Genomic DNA, 27,611 nt, shown 5'->3' with positions numbered 1-27,611 from the left:
CTACCTTGGTGGTGAGTAAAGAAAAAAGGGGCATATATTCATGTTAAAAGGGAGTTTTTTCTTCCCACTTTTGTCAAAGCACTTGCTCACAGAGGGTCATCTGATTATTGGTGGTTTCTCTGTATTATTGTAGGTTTTTTACCTTACAATAAATCCTTACAATTTAAAGCTATACAAATAAAACTCAACTGAATTGAATTGAACTGAACTGAATTAAACACCATCATTTATGTCATTATTTCATATTGTTTCTGCTGTTCTCACATTTGCTAACAGTCTCTATGGACTTGGTGCTCCTCATAGAAGGAAACTGTAAAATATACTTTCAACAATTATTGAATCTTCTCAATGTGTATTCTGACTCAGACTCTGTGAAGAGTATAATAAAACAGATTGCAAAGTGCAAACTCTCAGATCCACATCATATTTTTTATTCCACATTTTGACACGTGCAACACCCTTATTGCAGTACCTAAAGGAAATTAAAACATACAGATACAGCATTATCTGTAAATGCAAAAACAGCACAACATTATGAAAAATCATGCTTTAACAACAATGAAGGACTGCAATATTAAGCCCTATGAAATACTAGTTGCATTATGTCTGTGTATGTCACTAGACATAGATTGTCACAACTGTGCAGTGAGTAACTGCAGCGTTTTTTGTTTTTTGTTTTTTTACATTAATAAGTTCACATGTCAAAACTGTGTTTTTTTCCTTGAATAAACTCACAAATTATTGTGGTAGGTCACTGATCACCTTTGTCTGCCCTACACAGAAATATTACAATAACTAATCACATTTCTATTTTGCATGCATAGAAAGTATGTATAGATACTATGTAATATATGTATATATATAAATATATGTATGTCAGCATAGCATCAGAATCTACACACTCAAACTAAGTCACCAAAATCGGTAGTGTCTTTGGAACTAAGTGCACCAAAAATTACTGAGTAAAAGTAAGTGAAACTTTTTGATATGTTTTCTCCAAAAAAGTTGAACATTTAGCTCATTTGTGTATTATTATGTAGTAATCTGATTACTAGAAATTTGACAGATTCTGTATTTTTCAATAATGCATGGTGGAAATCAGTGAATAACTAAAACAGACTGTAGATAAAGAGTATAAAGTTTAACTGCTAAAAGCTGCATGAACACAAAAGCATTTCTATCTTGTTTGAGCAAAATGTTTGTGTCTCCGTCAGCTTTCAGGTACTTTCTATTCATTACAACTCTACTACCATGCTCTGATGTTACATGTTCCTGTGGAGTGATCAGGCTGAAAGTGTGTTGTAGGAGGTTATGCACAGCCATCTGCTAAACACTAAGCTTGTTGATCAGTACAGCTGCAACACCTCTTTCCACTGGTGTCCAGTAGAGGGCCCACTAAACCATTCAAACCCAGATGCAGTGACATACCCTCCAGCCAAGTCTCAAAGTGAACAGTCATGTGGAGCATAATGGAATGCTGAGTAGCACAAGACATAGTAACCAGATTTCTACAGCATTTCTATGGTTACGTTAAATTTTCAACACATTTGTTTTCATCTATTAAGCCTCTGGCTAACCTTTCGTGTACCCTAAATTTTCACACTTAGCCACCATTCCTGACCATGCTGACAAGAGAATCTGCATCTCCCTGGGGATCCAGGCCCAGCCTCTGGAGGTCCAGACCCATGGCTACCAGCATCTGGAGCAAGGTAAGCTCCTGCTGGGTGGTCTTATCCACCAAAGTTGGGCAGGTGGGGTTACACTGTGGCCACTGACAGGAATCCACGAGGTGAAAAGGACATCCTTTAGCCGGGGTCCTGTTGTTACGTATTGCTTCCAGACTCCTGTCCCAGCATTGAAGGGCACGTGGCAGAGACGTGCCTCTAACTTGAAAACTTGTCCAGTTACTTTAGGAACAACAAGAAGGAGAAGTTATGAATTAGAAATAAAGAAAGAAAAATGGGAAGGTTGTCAGAGTTAGTAATTAAGGACCAGAAAAGGGCAAATGGCAGGAAACTGTTTTACTTTAAGGTTTGCAACTGCAAGTGTTGCAGCATACAAAGCTACAAAAGACCTTGAACTTTCAGCTCCTGACTTTGATTGCACCCACTTCAGCATAACTAAGTATACTTATACAAGACTGCAATGACCCATCAATGTCCATGTGAACAACTAAATAATCTCTATGTTAAAGTGGTACTGGGAGGCTAGAGAAAGTGTGAAGTGGCATTTGGTGACAATGTGGTTTGATGAACAAGCAAAACAAAAACAGCAGCATGAGCTCACTGGGTAGATATGACTGCTGGGGAGAAAAAACAAGGGTGCCAGGTGAACTTGAATATCCATTCTTACCTTTTGGTAATTAGTGTGTGGGAGAGACAGGACGGAGCAAATACAGCCCTAAAAGACACGCAAAGAGAGAGCATTTGTTAAAATCCATCTTGATTTATTTTTCAACTAGCTATAGTAAGATTTGAATCTAGTCACTGCGTGATGACGACTTTTGACAGGAATGCATAGATGGCACAGAGAACGTCAAGGAACTGTTGGATGTTAACATAGAATTTGATTGTCTGCTGTTTTAAATGGCTGGCAGTTCACTCAACAGTTACAGGCTTTGATATGTAAATGTACAAATGGAAAGTGGATAGTAGCTCACCACCACTGCTCTGCAAGCTCTATTACATTTTGTTAAAGTCACCAATTCTATTTTAAAATATTTTTTTATAATTATAAATTGTAGATTGAATTGATTTCCTGATCTATTAAAACGAATGATTGTATTTGCCACTATCAATGGTCAAGAATATTAAAAGAAAACACTAAAAAACAGTTCCGTGTTGTCGAAAGGGCTTAATTTCAATTTCAGGAAATGGCTGGAAATCAATGAGTGCTAAACATACAGTTTTTATGTTCTGTTAATGTTAGTAATGTTTAGACGTCAATATATGATAAGTTCTACGGAACTTACGTAACATCTCTCAGGGAGTTTTTGAGCTCCAAGCCCAGGTTCTGTATGTACTGCCACTGCTCCTCAGACATGCTCTGTCCCCCTATATAGATGTTTTCCACCCTCAGCTGTTCCTCATCAAACAGCCACTGTACAATAAACACAGGGGCTGTAGGGAAAATAACATTTAGTTGATCAAATCAGTAAATTCCATCAAGTCTATTAGTCACTTCCTGCCAGTTATTAAGCTGTATCCACACACACACACACACACACACACACACACACACACACACACACACACACACACACACACACACACACACACACACACACACAGATATATACACTCCCCTGGATGAGTAGGGGTCAAACAAAGTCAGGAACTACCTGAAGAGCTACGTAGGGTCTTTTGGATTTATGTTCACCGCCATGTTCGTGATCTTTTTTTTTTTTTCTGTGTGTACAATTTCATAAGATCTGCAGGTTTTTGCGCTGGCCTCAGTTGGTGATTAAATTTGTTATTTAGACCAGTCTCTAAAAAGTTTTTATATTTAACAGCCAAAATGAAAAAATCCACCAGTTAAACATACTGTTACTAGCCACACTGGCCCCCTTTTCAATGATTACAGTGAATACAACTCAGAATGTCATGATCTAAAAGTTTACGCACCAGCGTAGCAGTTAGAGTTTCAAGATTTACATAGAAAATCTCTTTTCTTTAATTTCAGACCCTGATTTGGAGATTTTGACTAAACGTGCTTTTATATGCTTTGCTGATTTAGCAACTTTAAAATTCCATATATGTGACAATAAAGATCTTAAAAGTTTGCATCGAGGGCTATAATATTCAGAAGGCCTCTAAAAAAATGATGCAGTCCAGATGAACTTACATTGGCTTATCATGTCATCAGCGTGGGAATCAGTCTGTTCACTGATTGAGTGAAGGAAATTCACAGTTCTAATATGTCAGTGCTCATTATTTCTGAACTGCTCAAGTCATGTCATATGGTGTGCATTTAAATTTAAAACATCATCATAAACAAAGACACCAGTCAACACTCACACGTCAAAGTAGAGTATAGTCTATGACCGAAGAAGCACTTCCACTCCTCCCCTCTTTTAAAGAGCTGCCGACACCTGTCAGGAACAACCCCATTCCACAGCCTGAGATAATAATGCACAGTTAATCAATAAAATTCACGAATAATATGATTTCCAAATCCTACATCGGGCATAGGAAGAGATCTAAATATTGTCTTCACCTGAGTCCAATCTTGATAGCATCCTCAGGTGAGCAGGAAACTGTCTCAGGGCAGTTTGGTGATCTTTGCTGCTTGCTCTCCAGAAACCAGCCTGAGTCCACGAGGCCTCGGACCTGAGCTTCTGCACCAAGCTGCTGGAGCTGACTGGCCACCCTCTCAATGTTGAGCAAAACACCTGTTCCACCAGCGCTGCAGGGGAGCCAAGAAAATGAATAAATAGTTTGGCTTTGAGGGTGACATTTTTGTTTAGGATATCAAACTGACAGTGCATGCCAGCTCATAACGGGAAAGTAAACATTTAGCAGGTTTTACATTCAGTTGATCCTGTTTTAGGGCCCGGGGACGTCTCAAGAACCATGCTGCTAACCTGGGAGGAATGTGCACCATTACTGGGCAAGGCCTTTTAATAAACATTATGTCACTGATCACAGTTGACTGTAAACATCTTCATTGTTGACAAGAGGATGCACCCAAAATAGGACTTTAATGGTAGATATGGAGACGGTCCAGATGGTACAGAGACTCTTGTCCATCAGAGCACAATAAAACAAACTCACCTGCTACCAGACAGCATGACAACCTTGGCCTGCTTGATTCCTTTAGGGATGAGATCTTTGATGACCTCACGGATGATTAGGGATCCCATGAAGTTATATTCAGCTGATAGTGAAGACAAGTATGACAAGATTTTTATTCTCTAATTAACTGAACATTTAGAGAATACATGTTTTCTTGTATCCAAAGGAGCTACGGTTACCTTATTGTGAAAGATTTGAGGAAACTTACTTGCATTTGTATTCCTATCTCTGACTTTGTCCCTGCCTTGTCTTGGCCTGGAAGGGGGTGTTGGTGCAGGCCCAGTGCCGCTCCACACATCACTGGAACAGTAAGGGATGAATCTGCCATAAAGAAGACAATCACATTTGTTAGACTAAAGCTGGAGGCCCTGAAGTTGGTTTCTTCCCTCCCCCATAAAAATCACCTCAGGCTGGAGCTGACAACTTCTGTCATATATCAGAAAGTGGCAAATCTCTATTTTGATCACACAGCCTGCATGTTGCTGAATTTCAGAAACGAAACTTTATCATTAAAGATTAAAATTGCTTGCATGGATGAAAGCGGAAAGTTAAAAATATCACCCAAAACACTACACGCATATGCCAGTTCACCACGCAGTATATATCCTGCTGTGCCACCAGACTTTTCAGACGTTTCTTTCCTCAGGCTGTGCGATCACTAAAGTCATCCTCGACATTTCAACATAAAAAACAATCTTCAAAAGAAAGAAAGAAAGGGAAAAGAAAACAAAATAAATTATTTATTCGTCATTAATCGGTGATACAGTTTTGTTGTTGTGCTGCATAATTAAGTAATCTTGTCTGACATAAAAAGGGTCACTGAAAGTGTTGCACGCACAAAGAATTGTGTTTTCAATCCTTTTTAAGTCAAGCATATTACCAGCTGCATTAAGAAGATATGTTTGCTGAATCCCTGATTATGCAACCTTTTTGTTGTTGTTGTTTTTCGATACAATCATTTTAGGAACTGTAACATTAGACACTTTATCCAACGTTTCACACACAAAAAAATCACCTAAAACAGCTTCAGGAAGCGACCTTACAGCTAAAAACAAGTTTTTTTTATAGCATTTCTCAGATTAGTGCACAGAAAAAAATGCACATTTATGTGTTAATTTAAGTTAATTTAATTTAATATAGCTGTTTTCAGTTTTGGCCTGGATGTTTACAGATATTTGTGAATATTTATTCAGCATATTTTTTCTCAATGTAAGTAATGGTAAATGGCCTGTATTTGTATAGCACTTTACTAGTCCCTAAGGACCCCAAACCGCTTTACACAACCAGTCATCCACCCATTCACACACACATTCACACACTGGTGATGGCAAGCTACATTGTAGCCACAGCTGCCCTGGGGCGCACTGACAGAGGCGAGGCTGCCGGACACTGATGCCACCGGGCCCTCTGACCACCACCAGTAGGCAACGGGTGAAGTGTCTTGCCCAAGGACACACGATGAACTGGAGAAGTTTTATGACATCCAATAAAAACATCTATAACTTTTCTCCTTTAAAGAATGAGTAAAGAATCCATAGAAAATACACATACTCAGTAGCACTTACACGCAGAAAACCATAGTTTTAGTCCAATTTTTTTAATTTTCGAAGGTTTTTACAAAGACATTCTTTATAAATGTTACCAATTATATCTTGATTTACTGAATATTCTTCCCTAAAAATTATTTTTCTGTCAAGAGGGTTTCAATATATATAAAGTGACAGAAGATCTTGATGTAAAAACATTTCATTCTGATGTACAAACATGTGTTTATGAAGTGTCTATTTAGTAAGATAACACTTCATTTACATATTCAAACATCAAAGTTCAGAAAATTTATAATACAAAAAAATAACAATCTTCATATTTGTAAGTTGAATGTTTAATCCTACTCCCCTGCAGTGTCTCCCATTATGTACACAAATTAATTAATACAACAACTATGGGAACAAAGAAAAAGTTGTCTTTATACACCTTCATTAACCGCAAAAATACAAAGCACATCTATGCAGGTACTTACACAATATTTGTGTTATGCCAGTGTGGGTTGTCCTCAGCTTTAGAAGATAATATTCCACTTCCTGTAAATCCAACAATCGCTCATTAAACAGATGTCCACTTGCCTCACTAGTCAAAGAAAGCAACTCTGTGGAAACGTCTATGAAAGGCATTCTGAAACACTGTCGGCTGACTAACCTCTTTTAGTTTCAGGCCACCCCGATGAGCTCATTAGTCGGGGGATATTTTGGTACCTGTAATCACAGGTCTCTCTGCTGTAGCAGCACCAGCCACCTAAATATAATAGACACTAATATTAGACATTCACATCCAAGATAGGGACACCCTTGTTAGCCCATCACACAGGCCTGTGAGGAATGGTGAAAGCAATGGTTGCACCTGCAGGCTGCTACACTAACATGACCATAGTATGCATTAACTGTATTATTATGGGGTCTTTACCTTACAATATAAAGCAGCTTGAGACAATTGTTGTTGTGATTTGGTGTTATATAAATAAAATTGAAAAAAGATAATAATAACAATAATAATTCACAGTTGAGCAAAAGACTAGAATGATCTCTTTAATTTACAAACTGTCAGCATGCAGATTGCTCATTTTTGCTGATTTGTCACTCAGTAACATGCAGGAAAATGATTTGTGTTCAATATCAGAGTACAAGTAAATTTGGAAGACACTCCCCCGGTGTTAACCTCAATTCAAGTCTGTGACACGCAGCAACCAAAAAAGTTGACAGGACAAGATGACATCCACATTAAGATTCCAATGAGCGGGTGTCACGCTAAAACAAACTGACCTTAGGGGACTAAATTAACCATATGGGGTTTTAAATACTCACCTTCCAGAAATAACAACCATCGGCGGCTTCCTCTGAATTCCTTTAGGTAAAACCTGTAGAACAAATGAATGAGCATGAGGAGAAACAGAAGATAAACCATCTTTGTAAAATCACTGACTCAATCAGGAAACAGACATTAAAGAGCAAAAACAACCAGAACTTCTCACCCAGCTACTGTCCCATCATTACATGTAACTTGTGTGTTTGTGAGGTAGTGCAGCCTCATATCATCTGTCTGTTGTCCAGCTCCACGAGTCCCTGCAGCACCTTCCTGTCTTGATTCGGCTGAGCCTCCGGTGTTTCTGGAGGTGCTTCCAGTTCTTCCAGTGCTTCCTGAAGTAACATCAGCTGCGGAGGCAGACTGGCCAGCATCACCTTGTTGGATCCCACTAGACTTCTTTGTGGACTTTCCAGTAGCTTTAGCATTACGGTTGTTCTGACACCACAGTCCCCCAAGCAAGAGCAAGAAAACAAATGGACCCAGTATCTTCATATCTGAGGCAACATAAAAAATTAGGGACATGCTGATTAATTCATGCAAAACATGAGAAATCTTCAAAAACTTTCCAACTTGCAAATACTTTACCTTTCAAAGAAGAATCAGTTTTGAAGATTGCTGCAATGAACCCCTCACCCCAAGGGTCAGGCAGATAACTGGTTCTGCTGGAGAGAGAGACTGGTGAGACATTCAGTGCACTGTGACAAGGTGCGAGAGGAGGGTCCTAGTCATGAGTAAGTGATGAAGTCTTGACCAGGTTTTGATGAAGGCTGCAAATCAGCGACGACCTTTATAGTGCCACCATATGGATCAGATTTCCTCCCATTTTCTCTTGCAGCTCCTCTCAGGCCCTGAGATCATCTGGTGACGACACACCGCAAGGGGAGGTACTGGATGGTTAGTGGTGAGGAGAAAAGATAACACACGCATCTCTTCAACATATTTCAATTCTTTGCACACACCCACCTTCAAGCACTTTCCCAGCTGACCGTACCTCATGCACAAGTTCTTTTTACCCCTAACCTCCTTCTTCTCCCCCCTCCATCCGCTGCTGATTGCCATTTTTTTTTTCTTATTTAAACATCTACATGGTCAGCATGACCGCACAGTCGCTTTGCATGGAATGTGACCCAGAGGTCATTCGAGCGCCCACCTCAAACATTTTCTGACATGGGAATCAGTCGTACCGTAAGGTTCCCGCATGGTCAACAGTCTCAAAGCACAGGTGGAGGAGACTCTTCTTGGTTGTAGCACCATACGCATTATGCATTGCCTCATTCTTTTAAGTACGCTCAGTTTTACAAGAATAACAGATATCTAACAATTTATTTACTGGGGTAAAGTCATTACATAACTAATATAAAGTATAGGAGCGTGGTTTAGTCCTTTTCAAAGGCACATTAACAGAAAAACATATTATAATTAAAGAATAATAGCTTCTGTTCCTTTACTTCATTTAATAAAATCATTAGTGTTATTAAAGAACTTAAGATAAAAGGTCAGGCCTTTGCAGCACACAAATTATTCTTTGTAAAAAAATTGGTGGTGGTGGTGGTGGTGGTGGTGGGGGGGGGGGGGGATTAAGGCCTTCTACTTATCAAAATCCCCATTAAGATAATTCTTTGGAGCTTATTATGTCATTAGACAATCTGACTATTTAAGCATATTATTTTTATTAACTCAAATGCAGGAAGATTTGTAAATTCCTCGCACAATTTTCAGTTCAGTTTAATTTTCAAGCACTTTATGCAGATGATACCACTTAACACTTAACAGCTCCACTGTAAGACTTAATTTTAACTATCCTACCATATTTCTGTGATCTACAGACGCTGATTACAATTAAAGGAGGACTGCTGAAGCAGTTTTATATACTCTAACCTCCTTTTGGTTCTTGTCTTGGGCTAATCACTCAAGCTAAAAAAGTTCAGCGATTTCTATCCTGCAGAATTAAAGGTTTTGTGCACTGATGGTAACTTTACCCACAGCTTTGCAGACTTCTGTTTGTCAGGTTAAGTTAGTTTGCCTTTGGTGATGAAAGCGACAGAGTATTTGAAACTGATCTGTAGCTGTCGCCCCTGGGATGGCTGCAGGGTGACGTACCACCGATCACTAAGGATCACGAGCCCCAGAGCTCTAAAATTCTCATCAATGAAATGCACACCATCCCAGAGTGTCAATCAAAGCAAATAATGATCGCTTGGAAGGCCAGTGGCTACACAAGGCAGCACAGGGCTGTATAGGGTAGTCTGGGCTGAAAAGACTGCAGGGTGCACATTTCAGAATGATAAAGCAAAGAAGAGAAAAATAAATACATTATGCCAAAGGCAAATTGACATCTCTATTGGAAAACTGTACAAACAGAAAACAGCACACTTAAAATCAATGTAAAATAGCAACTAGATGCTTTTGGAATGATTTAAATCTTAAAGGTTCATCCTGTATATAAACATTTCTATCAGGATACAGCCACATGTCTGAATGCATTCTGGATGTACATATGATACAATGATATAATATGTTGTCTGCAATAATCACCCAACCATTTAAAGACTTACAAACAAAGCAGACAGTTTTCCTTGGGTTTGTCTTATTGCTTTGGCATGAAAAATGGTATTTTGTCTCATTTTCAAGCACCTCGTTCTATTTTATCTACTTTCAACTATGGCCAGAAACAAAACAAAGCTACTCAAAAATATGTCTGAGATCGTATGTGCCTACACGCAATAAAAATGTAGCCTAAGGCCTATACCGAATTTGATCTACCGAGCTGAACAATTCTTCATTCCTTCAGTTGTCTTGAAGCATGCACACCACCATCTGTCTTCCCAGAAATCAATGCAACAATCTGTTTAACAGATACCTCAAATAGCTAAAAAACGAAAGAAGTTGCTGTAAATCTATCACCATTTCGCGAGAATGTCACGAACAGAGAGATGGCATTGCTGCTATTTTGTTATTCTTTCATATGGGATTGGACAGAGTGATACGTTTTTTAGTACAGGCCTCAGATCAGCGGATCAAAATGAATTTGTGCTCTAGATCTTGACTGATTCAACTCCCAGAGCATTTCAGTCTTGTCCCTTTGTAGCTTCTGCAGCAGACACTACCAGACCACCACAATCACACACTATGAGTGAGACCAGACATGCTTCTGGAGCCTATCATATGTGTATTTTTCCTTTGATAGACAAACATTGTAGATAACACATAAGGGGCTTGTGTGACATGTTGAACTTCACCCTGACCGGGACAACAACTTGACCCCTTGTGCAGCATAGAAGGCATTCTTTTTCCCCTTGTGTTGTTATGTTTCACAGCGAGCCTCCAAGGTCAGGATACCTCAGGCTTCGGGTGGTCCGGGCACTTTGTCTGCTGTGCATGTGTGTCATCACCAACCACAAGAGCTGAGGGCTCAGCCATGAGCGAGAATATTTGACGGCTGATAACTTCAAAGAACAACGATCCAGGGACGGCTGTCGTGATCTAAATTCCATTGCTTACACTAAAGCACAGAAAGGTTGCGACCCACGCGTAACAAGTATAAAATCCAGCCCTCCAACTTTTACAGTAAACCTTTTTCTTTAGAATAATTAAAACTCTCATGGGCTGCATCAATACACCAGCAAAACTTTAAATAAGTTTATGATCCAAACCTAATCGTAGCTTGAAGCCTCCTTTTCACGTTGCATGTAATCTGAAAATCTGCAAGAGCATCACTTGTTGTCACCAGCAGTGGAGGGCATAGCTGGACATCGAGGGCCATGATTAATAGGTGATAAGAGTGGCATCTTTACAAGCGACACGAAAACGAGCCTCAGGCAAGAGATATGAGACTTGGCCAGAGCACTACTGCCAGAGCTCTCCATTCAATCAGTGAGGATGACAGAAAGAGCCTTAGCGGGATCGGTGTAAAGCGCTGAGCCACTGCAGGAGGCTAGCAGGTGGGGTGGGAAAAACTATTCCTTAAACCAGGTGTTAAGAGGCCTTGCACGGTAACCTTCTGCAAGCTGCTTATGCATCACAGTAAATTGAGGAGGGTAAGCAGCAGCAATACAAGTTGTTGAATTCTGGGGGATGGGGGTGTAATGTAACATACAGAAAAGGATAGATGACTAATGAATAAGTCTTGTTTGCTTTGACACACTGCAGCTCATTCTGCTGATCCCTTCACAGCCAACTATGTTCTGTGTGCACTTTATTCCGATTTCAGACACAACTTCATCCAAGTAAGTTCCTTGAATTCCACAAGGAAAATTTTGATGTACAAAGGGCAAACGGAGATCAGAACACTAAAAGCTTCACATCATGAAAGCATATTGCAGATTTGTATTACTGAAGTTCATACTGATGTTGCACAGCTTGCACACGTTCTGTTTTTCCCTGAACAATTTAAATCAGTGGAGGTACAATTATTATTTTTATGGACTTTTACACTTTCTAAATATTCTTTTAGATTTGCATTAATTGCTGAAGATGTTTTAAATATCATATACAAAGTAAATACTAAAATAAAGCGACGTGCTGGTAAGTTCATACTCAAGCAGCAGTTCCAGGGCTGAAAAATGAAGTCAATATAGACATTACAAAAAGAATACAGTTAACAGTTCCTAGAATGACCACTTAAAGTTAGCTGCAAGAGCAACCCGTCCCCACCACCCCCACGTAAAATTCAAAAACTGTATAGGAAAGTCCAATGTAGACTCTACATCTAAAAGGTGAACCCAAAAGTTTAACCTGTTCTTTCTAATAGCCGGCAAAAGCAGACCCTTCTGGTTCAATTCAGACTGTGGCTGTGAGAAAATGATCATTTTGTAATTATGATTTCTGATGTTAGTCAGAAAGGACAATAAAGAAGGTCATGCTTTATGGTGTGTCTTTTGTAAGGTAGCGATTAACCAGACCTTATGCATTCACACTTTTGTTCAACACATTCAGCTTCACTAATACCAAGACGGCGAGAGCCAAAAGTGGATCTACCGGTGGTGGAGTGATTAGCACGTTGACTGACAGAAAGAAGGTTCTGGGTTTGAACTCTTACCTCGACCTTTCTTTAAGCCTTTCAGTGCAAATATATGTATGCATGTTAATTGGTGATTGTCTGTTCTTGGCAATAGATTGCAAAATTGCTGTATGAATGTACACTTTATATATAACTTGTAATCTACAGCCCTTTGAATGGTCAGTAAGGCTGATAAAGCATCATAGAAATGTGAGTATCCATGACATATAGCTACAGTCTATAGTTACATAGACATATTTACAGACTTTTTAAGCCATGTTCTCCTTTTATAAAAGCAGGTTTTATAACTCCTGGACTTGAAAACTATAAAGGCTAAAATTGTGCATTATCAGGGTTGTAGCCTCTCTGAGTGACAGGTGTTTGCAGGTTAAATCTGATTAGCCTGGTTGTCTGTTACCACCACAGCTGATTTGAAACAGGTTTGGTTTGGTGACTTTTGGCAGATTTTTAATGCAAATACTTTGGTTTTAGCACTAATTAGCAGCTGTGAATGCACCTATCTAAATAAGATAGCTAGCATTAGCTGTTCACTTAGCACTGCTCTCTCATCCAAATATGGTCACCTCTGGTGACAAGGAAGACATGATGAAAAGGCCCTAATGCAAATTTCAATTATTGAAAATGGACATTCACAAATAAGTGGCTGAAGTCACAGTGGCTACGCCCATTTACATTTATATACAATTATTTATAGCTTTAATTACTGACTTTACACTATGCAGTTCAATGGCTTTGCTCGTGTCTTACCTAAGTGGGGCACTGGTTCTGATAGAAGGATGGTTGTGTTGGTGCGGGACAGGGAGGGTGTCAAGCTGCGCTAGAGTCAATAGCTTTAAGCATCTTTGGAGCTCATGACATAGTGGAGCAGCAGCGTGGCCTTGGAGTCATGCTGGATGAGCCACCATGCCTGTCAGTATATTGATTGATACCAGTGGAGGGGTCACGCCATGCTCAACTCCGCACTCAACAATAAGTCCTTCACACAAGTCCTACAACTTCATCAACAAACTATCACACTACCCCACGTGTAGGTCCCATCTGAAAAGAAGATGGGACCTAGATGTCCATTTTGATGTCCATTTTCCATTGATTCAAATACATTTCAGTTAAATAAAATAGTTCTTATTAAAGAAATCATATATTTCTTATTAAAGAAATCATATATTTTATACCACAATGAAAAGGGATCATTCGGTGCATCCCTAATTAAAATTCCAAAAGAATTCATCTACTATAGTTTAGGATTCTCTGTGGATGCTAAAGAGAAAGGGAGACATGTAAAAAGGGTTTAAAGGTATGTGCCCCAGAAATCAGTTTTCCAGCTGAGGATTTTGGTTTTATTTGCAAAGATCATGATGAAGCAGTTAAATCACAAAAACAGCATAGTATTATGTTCATACTGATTCTACAGTCATGCATATATGCACAAAATATTCTGCCAATTCATGAATCATATGCACTTAGCAATATTACTGGAAATGCTATAGGGATGTCAAAACAATCCATTTCATTTTTGTTGAAGGGTCTCTGCTGAACTTACATTTTACATGAAACGTTGCTTGATAGCCAGTTTTCATACTTACTGTCTGATTCGGTGGATTTGACAGAACGAAAGATTTGTTGCACTCACAGACACAAATAGATCTATACTCCAGACTTAACTTCACCTAAAAGTTCTTTGATGTTGCAGTTCTATATACTGAAAATCATTCTGAAATGTATGTGGTTGAATATGGATAACAGTTTTTCGATATGAATTAAAGAATTTTAGGTTTTGCTCAGTTTAACCTTCCTAGAAGACTGACCTTGATGTGTTTTTCTCTCACCAAAGCCGTTGGTGGTTGGCACTGCACGGCAGGCCATAAATCACAAATTCCAGCTTCCAGTGATGTCAGTCCTTTGCATCTTGTGTTGTCACTTCACAGTGTGAAGATGTGAACACGTGGTCACTCTTTCACGCCACACACCCCTCAGTAACCCAAAAGATTTCCAATATGTTTAGGCATTTCGATGCATTTGTACATACACATATGCACAGAGCACACTACACTCATTTACATGTCAATAAAAGGGTGGGGGAAAATGAATGTGTTACAGATCAAACTAAAATTTACATAAGTTAGTCCCTCAATGCAGAACAGAGATCTAAAGCATATAGTAACATCACACCACAGGTATTTACTGTATGTGCAGACATACCCCAGAACAGTAAAATGTTTACTGTTTGCTATTTATAGAGCATGGCCGTTGACCTGGAAAACCAGATGTAGATGAAAAGCTCCACTGACTCCTCTTGATTTATAAAACCCCCCAAAACTTCAGATGGATGTAAATTTAAAATATATAAACAGAATGCAATGACTTGCAAATTATTTAAATCCTATATTTCTGTAAAAATAGTACAAAGGCACGACATTAAATGCTAAAAAATTTGATTTTATTTTTAGATATTAATGCAGCATTTTGAATTTGATGTAGCAACACATTTAAATAAAAAGTTATAGGCAACAAAAAACACATGAAACACGGTGAAACATCTCACATTTAACTAGTAACAGGATAGTAACCTCACTAACCTGCAACTTCAGAGTTTTCAGAGTCTTTCATATATATATATATATATATATATATATATATATATATATATATATATATATATATATATATATATATACCACCTCTTGAAAAAAAAAGTGATTGTATTTGAATTAAAAAGAAAGAACACATGTTGAAAGCTGCCAGACATTCATTAAATCATATCAAACTACTAGCAAAATTCTATCTACTTAATTCCTTGTGCTCTCAGTTCTAGAGAAGTACTTTTTTGCTATTAGTTACCATAAACCCCAGAAAGGCCTTATTACTGGCAAACACCAACTATTAAAGCCAAGAAGTAATAAAATCTGTATCCGAAAGATCTTATGACTTATAGGGATTTGTATTTTTCGCGCTGCTGAAGATTTACAACTGCAATTATTCATGGGTAGCAAGACAGTCCCAGTTTAGTAAAGTTTTATTGCTCTCTTCAAATTCTTGTTGCCAATTTCTGAGTCTGTGTTTCAGCAAATTCCTTTTGATACTGAGAAAAGAACCTAAACAATGCACATGATCTCCTGATGGTTTTAAATGATTGAAGAATTGACCAGAATGTGCAGACATTATTTTATATATATATATATATATATATATATATATATATATATATATATATATATATATATATATATATATATATCGAGCACGATATAAGATATATCGAGCACACCATTTGTGTTTACATACGGTGGATAATTTAGATGTAGTCTACACTACAAAAGGAGCTTTACATATGTTGCTTTATTTAAACAGTTACACCTTGCTATAAAATTGTCAGCACTATTAATCGGGCTCAAAGATAATGTATGATGATCTACCTTTGATTTGCAAAGCTGCCTATTGTCTCATGTTTCTGATCTATAGTGGGTGACCTCCTGTGATTACAAAAGTGAATGTCATGCGTTTCCATCCTATCCTGAGATCGTGAGAATACTCCAGGCTTTGCTCACAGTAATTAGTACTTGGTCACGAAAATCAAATAACATGCAGTCAATAAAGGCAAGCAGGTACAAATAAAATGGAAAAATAATGGGGAGATGGGGATTATGGCAGCCACACTCATGGGTCAGTTGAACTACCAACTGTAATTATAAACTCTATGTATAAAGTGGCTGTAGCGAGCATTCATCCACTGTAACCCAGTTCCTTTCTTTTCCTGGAGCATCGAGTTAGCTTTTTTGGTGATTCTTTGTTTATTAAGCCAGATTTAACTGTATTCGTATGAGAGGATGAAGTGCTTAGCTTGGTTCACGAAGCGCATGCAACCAGGGCTCAAATGTGAGCATCAAAAGGTCTCGAAAACTCCTCAAGCAGCCACTTGAGGCTGGTTTCAAAATATGATCCTTACCCATAGATTACCAAACTAAAATGACTACCAAGAGTCAAAGAAAAAGGCACAAAGTTATACTGGTGCTTTCCTTTTACCTCGAACGTTGGAGCTGAAAATGACGTCATACCCAAGTTGACAGCGTTCCTGTAGCAGTAGTCAGAAAAACTGGCGTTCGTTTGCTCCCTAGCAAGTTAGCCTTTCAGTTTTCACTGGAATATAACACAAACACTTTTTTCCCTCCCCCCATTAAAAACACTGCTGTAGCGCATTCATGAATACACCCTGGTTTAGTTTCTGTATGGCTTATTTAGTGAGTCACAAACATCTAACAGTGATAATGCAGACTACAAATTATTTAACTTGATCTTTTACTGATGGACATTAAACAATTCTATTTTTCAGGAATGAAGGATAAAACTGCATATTAACCCCTGAAGTCAGGACCTGACCTTATGCTAAGGTAAATGGATCTTCACACAGGGCTGCAATAGCATAAAGCAAATGTAAAGATTGACCTGCAGTCAGGCAGCCGCCATTAATAAGCAGCTGAAAGTGAAATCTGCATATTTCAATATCTCATCTAACATGTGCAGGCTGAACCACTTATGATGGCACAATCAAACTGAACATTTTACTATGACTCTGTCTGTGGTTTTTATTTTTTTTATATTTATCAATTCACATACAATGAATAAATATCAGATTTTCAGTTTTTTTAATAACATTATTATCATCTGCTCAACCAACAAGATGATTAATACCCCCCACTACTGGCCATGAGTCAGCATGTATCATATGCTCATGCTCAAAAAAATGCTAAAACTAGGAGAAATCAGGTTTGGGTCACAACTGAATGGACATATGGACAGAATGATACTGAGTCAGGGGGGGAATGAACATTTGGCTCAAGCTACACAACCTGATGAATATTAGGGGCCCCTGGACAAGCCTTCTTGCTCAGTGACCTAATGTACCCAGAACAGCTGTGTGAGGCTGCTTAGCAGTTAGGCCTGGATGACAAGTCATTGCTCAGCTTGATATATGAACTATTACATGTGAAACAGAATGGTATGGTGGTGGTAGTGGTGGTTGTGTGTGTGTGTGTGTGTGTCTGTACTTGGATTAATATGTTCTTATCATGCGTGTTTAGGGAGTCAAGCTTTTGGTCAAAGGCAGCTAAAAGTTATTAAAATATTGGTCTTTGCAGCTCTTGCCGATAAGAAAAACACTAAAGCAACTTAAGGCACAATTATATGAAAAATATGTTATGTATGTGGGGGTAACTGGATACATGTACAAATGGAAATATCTAAAGTCCATGAGTATCTTTATTTCACCAGTTTCTCACTTTCTCATCAACACTGACACTTTTCAGACAGGCAGACTGACCTTCCTGCAGCAAGCACAAAAGTAACACAACACAAAAGTAAAAATTTGCCTTCAGAAAACAGAACCAAGGCCTGACATTTATTACAGAAATTTTAACAGATACGATCAGGTACAGGTACGTTGTGCTTCATTTACATTTACAAAGATGCAGAGTGAGAACACAGGTCCAAATTAAGTCATTTACAAACTTGAGTCAGAATAACAAAACAATTCAACTGCTTTAAGAACAGTGTTAGATACGTTGGGAAACATATATTGCAGCTTTGCAGCCTAACTGTATTGCATTTTTTAATAGCCAGTATCCAGGTACCTAAAACACACACACACACAAAACACACATTTAGGCAGCAGTACTTTCAACAACTTAAAAATTGTAAAGACAGTTAAATACTCTAATGAAGCAATATTTATTTATTTCTGTGTGGAGTCATTTTTCTAATTGATATAAAATTAGTTTTCGGTGCTGTCAACAAAGCAAAGGTGGCTATTTTAAGGAATCTAAAAAATAAGACATATAAGAGTTATTTATCATTTTTTTCTCTGACACATAATTCCATATATCTTGCTTCATATATTTGCTGTCTTCAGCATATATCTATAATGTAGAAAGTAATAAAAATAAAGAAAAAAAAACATTGAATGAGAAGGTGTGTCCAAAGTTTTGACTGGCAGTGTGTATATATTACATTTAAAGACATAAAATACACTTACATTTTCAGCATCGTGCGCCAGTCCTGTATCATGATGTTCCATCTCATCATCTCTAAATTCCTTTATCACCTGTTAAATATATTCATGATAAAACAAATTAATTTAATTAATTAATTACATTTCACTGCACAAAATTCTCAAGCTATTTGGCCTTGAGTTGGTTACATTAAACCCATTTTCTTTTCAAAATAACTGCAAATAACTGAGTCATGAAAAATTTTATACACCGTGGTCAGAAAATGTGTATCTAATAAGAACTGCTTTGTGCTGAAAAGTGCTTTGTCCCCATCTGGAAACATCCAGAGAGGTAGAGTCACTCTTGACAGTATATATGAAAAAGCCACTGGTGAAATGCCAATTTTATTCCATGTGCTATGATCTGTGAAGCTGCGTTGGTGTGTGGAACTTGTCCAAATTAGAAGTTAAATAAACTTCAACCTGCATCAGTGCGCAGTAACAAATGTCAGTAGCCATTAAGTGATGTAATTGTGTAATGGCGAAAGCACTGAAGTCAAAAATGTCAAAAATCATGCTGCATAGCCTTGGAGAAATTGCCTATAAAACTGTAAAACTCTCCAAGTAAACCTGAACTGTACTGAACTGCTTAAATAAACAGAAAAAATTCCACCCACGAATAGATTTAACACTGAAAGTCAACAGAGATCCAGGAAGAGAACAAGGCTGTGCCAGAGGTTTGACTGTGGTTGGCTTACATGCAAAAAAGAAAAAAAAAGAAAATGATCCAGCTGCTAGGATTGCACTAAACAATAAATGAGTGAAACAATCAACAAAGACAGTTGTAATTTTTTAATAAATGCAATTAGAAATATGCACAAGCTAACTATAAACCCATATGGAAAAGAAATAGTAAAAACATATATGATTTACTCATGAAAGTGGCCACTTTCATGAGTAAATCATATATAAATCATATAAGGCTTGCATGATTTACTCATGAAAGTGGCCACCTTCTCATTACTTTCATATATTTTTTTAGTAAGTATACAAAACATACAAGTTTCATTATATAATTTTTCAAGGGATCTTATATGTGTTTTCACTCTTGTATGCTTTTCATACAAGTTTCATACAAGACAGATAAAAACTTTATAAGATTTATATATATCTTTTCCATATGGGAAAGACCGAGACCATTTCAGACTCATATTGGCATTAATGGGATACAGACATCATTGAATGAAATTTTCCTCAAACAAAATTTAAGGTGGTTTTATTTATTTGCTGGTTAGATAACTCTTACTTAAATGTAGTAATGTTAGTAAAAGGCGATTAGCGATTAGGTACAAAGCTGTATTAACTAGCTTGAAACTGAGTTTAATTGATTAATTATTATTTAGCGTGGCTTGTAACAATCACCATAATCAAAAACATTCAACATTATTTCCATTTTGGTATGCTAGACTCTAATCTCTTTTTTTTGGAGGGGCAGGTGCCTAATATTATCGCCCTTCGGCTCCTCTTTAGACTCAGCTGTTGCCACAATCTCATAATGAACAATATGAATTTCATGCACAGTAAAGGGCAACCACAGAGCAGAGCTACGGAGATAAGAGACTCACTTGTAAGAGTTCAGTGTATCTCTCTGGGTCCTTCTCCATCAGAGTTCTTATCTGGCTGTTATAGTGTTCAGTGATACTCTCTTCCACTGCCACAGTACAGGCCATGGCCCCTTCTTTTCCCAGTAATGCAGATGATGCCCCTTCAAAAGAGAGAGATACATGCTGTTAACATTTAATGAAGAGATTTCCTACTGCTTACTGTTTATACACTTGTTAATGACACGTCAGGGAGCCATTGTGAAATTCAATAATCATTACTCTTTGATGCATTTGTTTATCTTCTCAGCAAAATTATGTCTTTATGTGTTGTACCAACCTAATACAAACCCAGCAATATTCCAGAAAGGTAACAGTGCTGTGGGGCGAACTCTGTTCTCAGCAAGAATTTCATTGAATTTCTCAAGGTGTTTCTTTTCTTGATCCCACATTTCCTGTAGGAAAAAAAGCGCAAAGTGTCAAAATTTAGGGACATATACTGATTAGGGCTGTTCGATATAACGATATATGTCAGATGACGATATAAAAACGTCTATCGTTTCATTTTACGCTATCGTTTGATTCCTGGTGTTGCAAAATAAATTGTTTATGGCAATATTTTTCCATCGTTTTGATGGTCACTGTAGTGGCTATATTAATTTCTTAAAGTTCTCTCCTTCTCTTATATTTAATATAATCACACTACGGACGGACAAGCGCCTGTTTTTATGCATTGTCGTTAGCAACAACAACGGTAACAGCATCGCGTGTTCGCTTGTTTATTTTCCACATAAACCTTTCACAATAAAGCTCAAGATCCTGTTGAGACTTTTCAAAGTAAACTGAATCACGTGAAAGAGTATGCAGACTGTTTACGGATGAGAAGCAAAAAGGAGCCATCAGGTGCTAAAAAATAAACCTTAGACTCAAACGTTAGAACAGGCTTTTCCCCGCAGCACGCCGTGTAATAAATACTCACAAAGAAAACGGCGGCCGTTACAACTTATGTATAAAAATGTATCGTTTCATGCATCGGTTAAAACACTGGACTCCAGCTACATGACGCGCAGCTGGAAACACTTCCCCCAAGACGAGCTGCCCGAGATTCACAGAATTTACAGAAAATTTTACATTTTTGTGATTTATATCGTTATCGGACGATAGAATTCTTATATCGGGATATGAGATTTTGGTCATATCGCACAGCCCTAATACTGTGGGGGCTGTGCGATATGAAAACATACGGACACTTTTAACATAAATTTAAAAAAAAAAAAAAAAAAAAGGGAAGGGAAGGGAAAATTAAAAAAAAAAAAAAAGGGTACAGCTGTCACTTTCATTTTTATTGCACAAAAAAAAAAAAATAAAAAATCAGGACCATGAGGCTAAAGTGCAAACTGCACACAGAAACAACTATCCAATGCAGCAGCTAACATGAGATCAGCTCTTTCAGTGATGAGCAATAAGGCCTCTGTTAGTTTACCCTCTATTTCTAACCATTCCTAGTTCTATGTGCCATGTCTGGAGAACTGACTGAAGGAAAGATCTTGTGTATGTCCTCGTTAGGATAAAGATCTGTGGCAGTCAGTGGGAATTTAGACTTTTTATATGGTTAACTGGTAATCATGTGACAATTCTTCTCAGGTTGTAGAAGAACCAGGATGTAATTTGCAGGGGAGTCTATATGTCCCTATAAGTAAGTTTTACTAAAGTTTTTTTAATTTAAAAAAAAAAGAGAGAGAGAAATGAACTGGATTCAGAATTTTGGGAGACTCAGAAACCCCCTAGAAATACTGTTTATCAACCACATGCCTGAGAATTAACATCAAACAGCAGTGAGATGTGCAGCCTGTTCTTTCATCTTATTGAATTTCATCAGCTGCCTGCAAGATCCTGCAGAAATCATGTGCACGGTTTACTGGCTTTACGTGATGGTGCTGCAGCTGCTGTGACAGGCTGATGGAGAGGAACAGACATGCTCGTATGTAAAAAGATCAACCCTAATACGGGCATCTTTCGATGCATCATTCAGCTTATTTCATTTAAAATATTGTATTTAAGAGGAAGGAAGAAGAAGGAAGATTTAAATGGATTGTTACGCTCGACTGGATTGCCTTTGTCCAAAGAGGCAAACATGACACTAAGAGTACTATGCATAATCATTTAATTAAAGGTAATTTGAGTATTCTTGTAAAAGCTGCTGTTATGTTTAAATTTATATAATAATTCAATAAACTTAACCACAGCAACAACTGGGGGCTGAACCCCCTGTTATTTATTTGTTTTTTTTAATAAATTATAATCTTGGTGTGACACAGAAGTAATGAAATGATCAGTTTATATCAGTTTATTCGGTTAATACCTGAATGAATGGCCCAGTCTTCGATCGACCCAACACTGCCATCTGGCCGGCGTAGATGCGGTTGGCTCCATATTCTCCAGCATGGTCCACGCGCAGCATCCGGTGCACCATCTCCTTCTCCTCACTGTCGCGCGGGGGCGGAATTACTCCGTAAGCGCGAGAGCTCTGCTGCAGAGTTAGTGCTAAAACAAAGTAAAAGACGTATGTAAAGCTCCTTCAGTCAACCGCCTTGAAGCTGAAACATTTATAATTACACGACTCTTAAGTGCCCACTATGAAGGTCACGCATTTACTTCGTTTACAAACTAAGTAAATGTCAAGAGTTTGAGTTGAGAAAACTGACAATGACGAGTAATCTATCAAATATTTGATTTAGGCTACATTACGTTTACAAGTGTAGACCCAGTCTAGTCTTACACCTACAGATAAACGTAAACTGTGTGCACTGATAGACGCTACATACTGTGAGGGTTAGATAAGTGTTTTTAGCATGTAGCACCGTAGCTTCCAGGTATCACTGCTTACCTCTGCATTTTAAACACTGACGAATCATCGCTGTGCTATTACTCTGTGGCCAGTGGCAAAAAACTCTAAGTGCGGCTGTCTGCATGATAGTCCGGTAATGGTTTAACTAGCTGTGTAATTAAAAAAAAACATGCATCAAACTGACATTGAACGCCAGTAACTGCACGTAACGGACGTCTGCTCTTCTTCTTCGTTTATTTAATTGCGGGCGCCAACTAGCGTTTAGGATGTGTTACCACCACCTATCGAGTTTCCCTCCCTGGCAGGAGGAATATTTTCTCTGTCAACCATCGTGTTTCTGAATTAGGTGAACTAAAATTAAACTAAAAACTACGTTTTTGAAGTTTTTGGAATAATAAGTTAAATTGAGGAAAATAAAAACCAGTCAGCTTTTTTTGTTGTAACACAGCCTGGCTGATGATCAGACTTGTTGACAAGATAGCTGCCTAAACAGTAAAGTGTTATATTTTGATCATGATACCTATTTTGAAGGTCGCAAATATTGATCATGCCATTTTATTATATTTAAAAGTCAGGACGAGGCATTAACCCATTACAGTTGGTTGCTGGTTATTCTAATGTGTGAAGCACAGAAAGAAATTTATAGGTTTTGCTATAATTGGTTGGGCGTGTTGCACAAACTAATTAGTAAAATAAACTGAGAAGTAAAAGAGGTTTCTGAACAGCCACGTTCAGGACAAAATAACCTTGCTTCACTACAATGTGTCCAATAATTTTTGAGGAATAGTGATTCTTGTGAGTTGTCCCTTCACCTCAGCCTTCATATGACTCTCTAAGCAGGACTGCTGTGGTTAAAAAATAAAAATAAAAATTCAGAAAATTCTTCCAAATGGCATTGAAACTAGCTTAGCTGTTTCAGGCTGTTTTTGCTGTGCGTGTTATACTAAAAGAGTATGAAATACTAATATGCAGTAAGTGAAAGTAGCAATACAACAGTGTTAAAATACAATACAATCCCAGCCTATCTAAGCCTATCCCAGCTGATTACCACTCCTACTCAGGGCAAATATATAGAGACAGAAAAACACTTACTACATGAGCATATCTTTGAACTGCTGGAGTACCCGATGGAAACCTACACAGGCACATGGAGAACATGGAAAATTAATTTAAATTCAATTTAATTCATATAGTGACAAATCACAGTAGCATCGCCACCTCAAGACAGTTTATACTGTAAGGTAAAGACCCTACAATAGTACAGAGAAAACCTCAACAATCTGATGACCCTCTATGAGCAAGCACTTGGCAACGGTGGTAAGGAAAAACTCCCTTGTAACAGGAAGAAACCTCTGGAAGAATTGACAGAAAAGGGGCAGCCACTCCACACAGAAATGCCCCAGTTAACCAGAGGACTCAAACTCAAGATCTTCATGTTATGTGGTGACAATGCTAACCACTCCACCATGTGCTGCCCAGACTCAAACCTCTGTTTATCCGTACTAAATACTAGTTAATGCCTCAAGAAGGAAAACCTAATCATCAGAATGGCTAATTTCAGGATTTTACACGTTATACTATAAGATATTTATTGTTGATTCATTGAGAAGTACATCTCTTTACATTCCCCAGCTTGTTTAGCTATTTTATCCCCTTGTGATTTACTCCCCATATAAGCCTGACCTATGGTTCTATAAGATGTAGTTGCACTAGTGTTTAGTATGTTTAACAGAGTGTATCTGGGCTATTTAGGTAGCCAGTTTGAAAATAATATGTCCCTGTGTAGTTTATTTTGTTCAATCCACTGTAATACTGTTACAATGTATATAATTTTGGAAACAAAGAACACCTTAGAGATCAAGTTTCCTTTGATCTGTCAATCATAACTATATCTGCCTTATTTCCTTTTTAAAAATAGTTTCTATAACTGAAATAAAACTTAATTTTCTTTAAAATAAAGATCAGAGAGAAGAACATGTCAGAATAACTACTAGAAAATGAGCTAAAGACCTCTGTGTTTCCTTATGTAACACTTTGTCTTTTACCATTTAGTCACTTCCCAAACAATTTCTTCCCTTCTGCCCCCATGCAAAATTATAGTGCATGTATTTTTCCATTATGCAAACATGTCTCTTTGTTTGCACACAGATCAAAATATCCTTAAAGGTTCGTCACAGGATGGCATGCTTTTTAACAATCATTTTATTAAAACAATAGCAAGAACCTTAAAGAGAACTGATTTATATTAAAATTTTCTGTAATGATTTTTGTCAGTACTAGAAATCAGAAATTCTCTTAACTTGGATAAAGGTCTGGAAGCAGAGGATCATCAATGAAGCTACCTTGTCTGAAGGTTTGGTTTGTTGATTTTTAATGTGAGGCTTGCAGTCAGCATGAGCAGTTTAGAATATTTTATTAAAATATTGCTTAGCTTACAAAGATACCAGCTCATATTAAGAAAACACAATGAGCTTTGAAGTACTTTATTAAAAATCATTATACCTAAAATATTCAGCACAAAGCTGCAGGCAGTTCTTTGGTGCAAGAAGAAAGCCTGAATATGTTCATCAAGATAACTGAGAAACTAAGATACATTATAAAATGTAGTCTTATTTGGTTCTTGTGCCTCCTCGTTCTCGGTGTTTGCTTCAGCATGACCAGGAAGGACTCAAAGTGTTCTGTTGTATAATCCTCCATTGAGTCACTAGCTGCTTATTGCTGTGCAGGTTCACAGGGTCAGCATTCTGGGCAACTAGTCACTAGCCTGTCGCAGGATTATATCACAACACAAACAAATCCACACTAAACACGTAATTTAGAGTTCAACCAGTTCACTCGGCCTACGTATCTTTGCCCTGTGGGAGGAAAACAAGTATTTAAAGAAAAAAGTAAATAGAGAAGAGAAAATTACCTTCTGGTCGCACATGCTCATTTTTTCTGCGTCAAACAAATCATGAGTTTGCCTTTTGTTTAGGCTTGTTATTTAAGGGAGCAGCCGGAAGTGACACAGAATTCAAGACTAAACATTCAAGCGACAAAAATTAGGGTTTTCAGGAGCAACTAGAGATGTTGCTGATAGTCAACAGATGGCAGTGTTGCACAGATTAAGACATTTAAGCAATCTGTCCTCTCCAGCTGGTCCCAGATTCCATGGCAGTTTCAACTTGTTGATATGCACTTCAGTGAGGCCTTCCCAGCATTTTTTTTTTAAATTTTATTGTAAATAAAATAAAAGAATTGTGAAAGTCACCGCCTTAAATCATAATAGCCTGTGGTCTAGGCCTAACCCACCACCTGTCACTGTTATTCCGCTTCATGATATTACTTTGTACTTTTATTTAGTAAAATGTTTCCTGCTTTTGATGAGTAAAAAAGAACTACTTTGACAAAGCACATCAAATAGTTAGGACAGAGGAATCTGTGGAATGATGAGGTCGGCTGCTGCATAGCTGCGATGGTCATGAGTAAACAAGGCCAGGATAGTGAATGGTGGGGTGTGTCGGTTTTGTCTGTGTGTGTGTTTGTGGTGAGACGCCCGGTTATGTGTTTCCCTATCTGTCTGTCTGACTGTGGGTGGCTACATATGTGTGGCTGCACGTCGGTAAATGTGGTTTGCCTTTGTCCTTTCTGCTGGTGTGTCGGCCATAGGTGTGAGTGAGGCTAGATTAAAGTGAGCAACTTTCCTGGGAATACAAACCCAAACAGGTCCTGGGTTGATTTTGTCATTTCTTTTTTTTTAATAGTTGAAATATAATTGTATTTATTTCTTTGTGAATTTACACTATAGCCTAAATCTGTCCTGCATTAGTAGAATTTTGTGCTGATCTTTTGGAGTTGGTTACTAAAGGATACAAGTTAATATCCTGTTTTATCTCAATAATGTGGGAACCTCCAGGGCTGATAAATAAAGCCAGTTTAGAACTGCTAGGATTGACTTCTCGAAGCTGCCTCCAAAGCCATAGACACCCATGTTAAAATGCCCAAAGTTACAGCCAAGTAAAGAAAATAAAACCGTTTTTAATTTTATGACTTTTATGGAGGGGTGAATTTTTATAGAAATTCACGAGTTTAAATTATATTGAGGTTTAAACTTCTGTTTAATTATGTGGCCATTTTATATCATTTTATATATCCATTTTATATCAGGTGGGTGGTATTTACTCATGTTCAGCATTCAGCTGTGTTAAAAGACAGTATATGGAGCTTTGGGGTTTCTCAAAGCTCAAACTAATTCCATCCATCCAGCTTCCACTTATCCAGTTCAAGGTTGGGGGGCAGTGGAGGCTACCCCAGTTACTATTGTTACGTTATAATATTATTTTATGCCATGTTATACCCCTAATTAAAGATTGTGAATTATTATGTAGTTTTAGTTTGCATTATTCTCCTGAATTAGAAGAAGCTGATAACTATTGCATTAGTTAAACTGATTTGCATTACACTAGACTGCTGATTTATTGTGGATGAATGATATTGTTTTATGATGTTATAAGAAATACTGTTTGCAGAG

At 37.7% G+C, this 27,611-nt stretch overlaps 2 protein-coding genes across 2 annotated transcripts; both read right to left on the bottom strand.

The window, feature by feature from the left end:
- Positions 1-410: 410 nt before the first annotated feature.
- notum2 (notum pectinacetylesterase 2) lies at positions 411-8,854 on the bottom strand. The gene is made up of 12 exons (XM_026169240.2): positions 8,238-8,854; positions 7,819-8,146; positions 7,652-7,704; positions 6,990-7,085; positions 6,814-6,874; positions 5,002-5,114; positions 4,773-4,875; positions 4,216-4,404; positions 4,017-4,117; positions 2,972-3,119; positions 2,353-2,400; positions 411-1,907 (listed from the first exon to the last, which is right to left on the bottom strand). Exons 2-12 carry the CDS (start codon positions 8,142-8,144, stop codon positions 1,604-1,606), a joined length of 1,542 nt encoding a protein of 513 aa, XP_026025025.1. The 5' UTR covers positions 8,145-8,146; positions 8,238-8,854; the 3' UTR covers positions 411-1,603.
- A 9,176-nt stretch (positions 8,855-18,030) lies between these two features.
- coq7 (coenzyme Q7 homolog, ubiquinone (yeast)) lies at positions 18,031-23,357 on the bottom strand. Its single transcript, XM_026170046.2, has 6 exons — positions 23,141-23,357; positions 22,616-22,797; positions 20,594-20,708; positions 20,278-20,417; positions 18,698-18,766; positions 18,031-18,296 (listed from the first exon to the last, which is right to left on the bottom strand). Exons 1-6 carry the CDS (start codon positions 23,223-23,225, stop codon positions 18,219-18,221), a joined length of 669 nt encoding a protein of 222 aa, XP_026025831.1. The 5' UTR covers positions 23,226-23,357; the 3' UTR covers positions 18,031-18,218.
- Between the last annotated feature and the right edge of the window lie 4,254 nt (positions 23,358-27,611).

The sequence above is a fragment of the Astatotilapia calliptera genome, chromosome 6 (assembly GCF_964374335.1).
Source record: "Astatotilapia calliptera chromosome 6, fAstCal68.1, whole genome shotgun sequence".
NCBI classification, from domain to species: Eukaryota; Metazoa; Chordata; class Actinopteri; order Cichliformes; family Cichlidae; genus Astatotilapia; species Astatotilapia calliptera.
Note: the sequence above shows the minus strand (reverse complement) of the source record. Positions and strands in the feature narration are given on the sequence as shown.

Bases quoted from the DNA above. Each gene is read 5' to 3' on its own strand.
- notum2 (XM_026169240.2), bottom strand. From the start codon at position 8,144: ATGAAGATACTGGGTCCATTTGTTTTCTTGCTCTTGCTTGGGGGACTG. The intron at 5,115-6,813 runs GTAAGTACCTGC...TCTTTATGGCAG, and splicing joins TGGCATAACACAAATATTGT to ATTCATCCCTTACTGTTCCA. The intron at 4,118-4,215 runs GTGAAGACAATA...TTATTATCTCAG, and splicing joins GCTATCAAGATTGGACTCAG to GCTGTGGAATGGGGTTGTTC.
- coq7 (XM_026170046.2), bottom strand. From the start codon at position 23,225: ATGCAGACAGCCGCACTTAGAGTTTTTTGCCACTGGCCACAGAGTAAT. The intron at 22,798-23,140 runs GTAAGCAGTGAT...ACTTTGTTTTAG, and splicing joins TCAGTGTTTAAAATGCAGAG to CACTAACTCTGCAGCAGAGC. The intron at 18,767-20,277 runs GTGAGTCTCTTA...TATATTTAACAG, and splicing joins GATACACTGAACTCTTACAA to GTGATAAAGGAATTTAGAGA.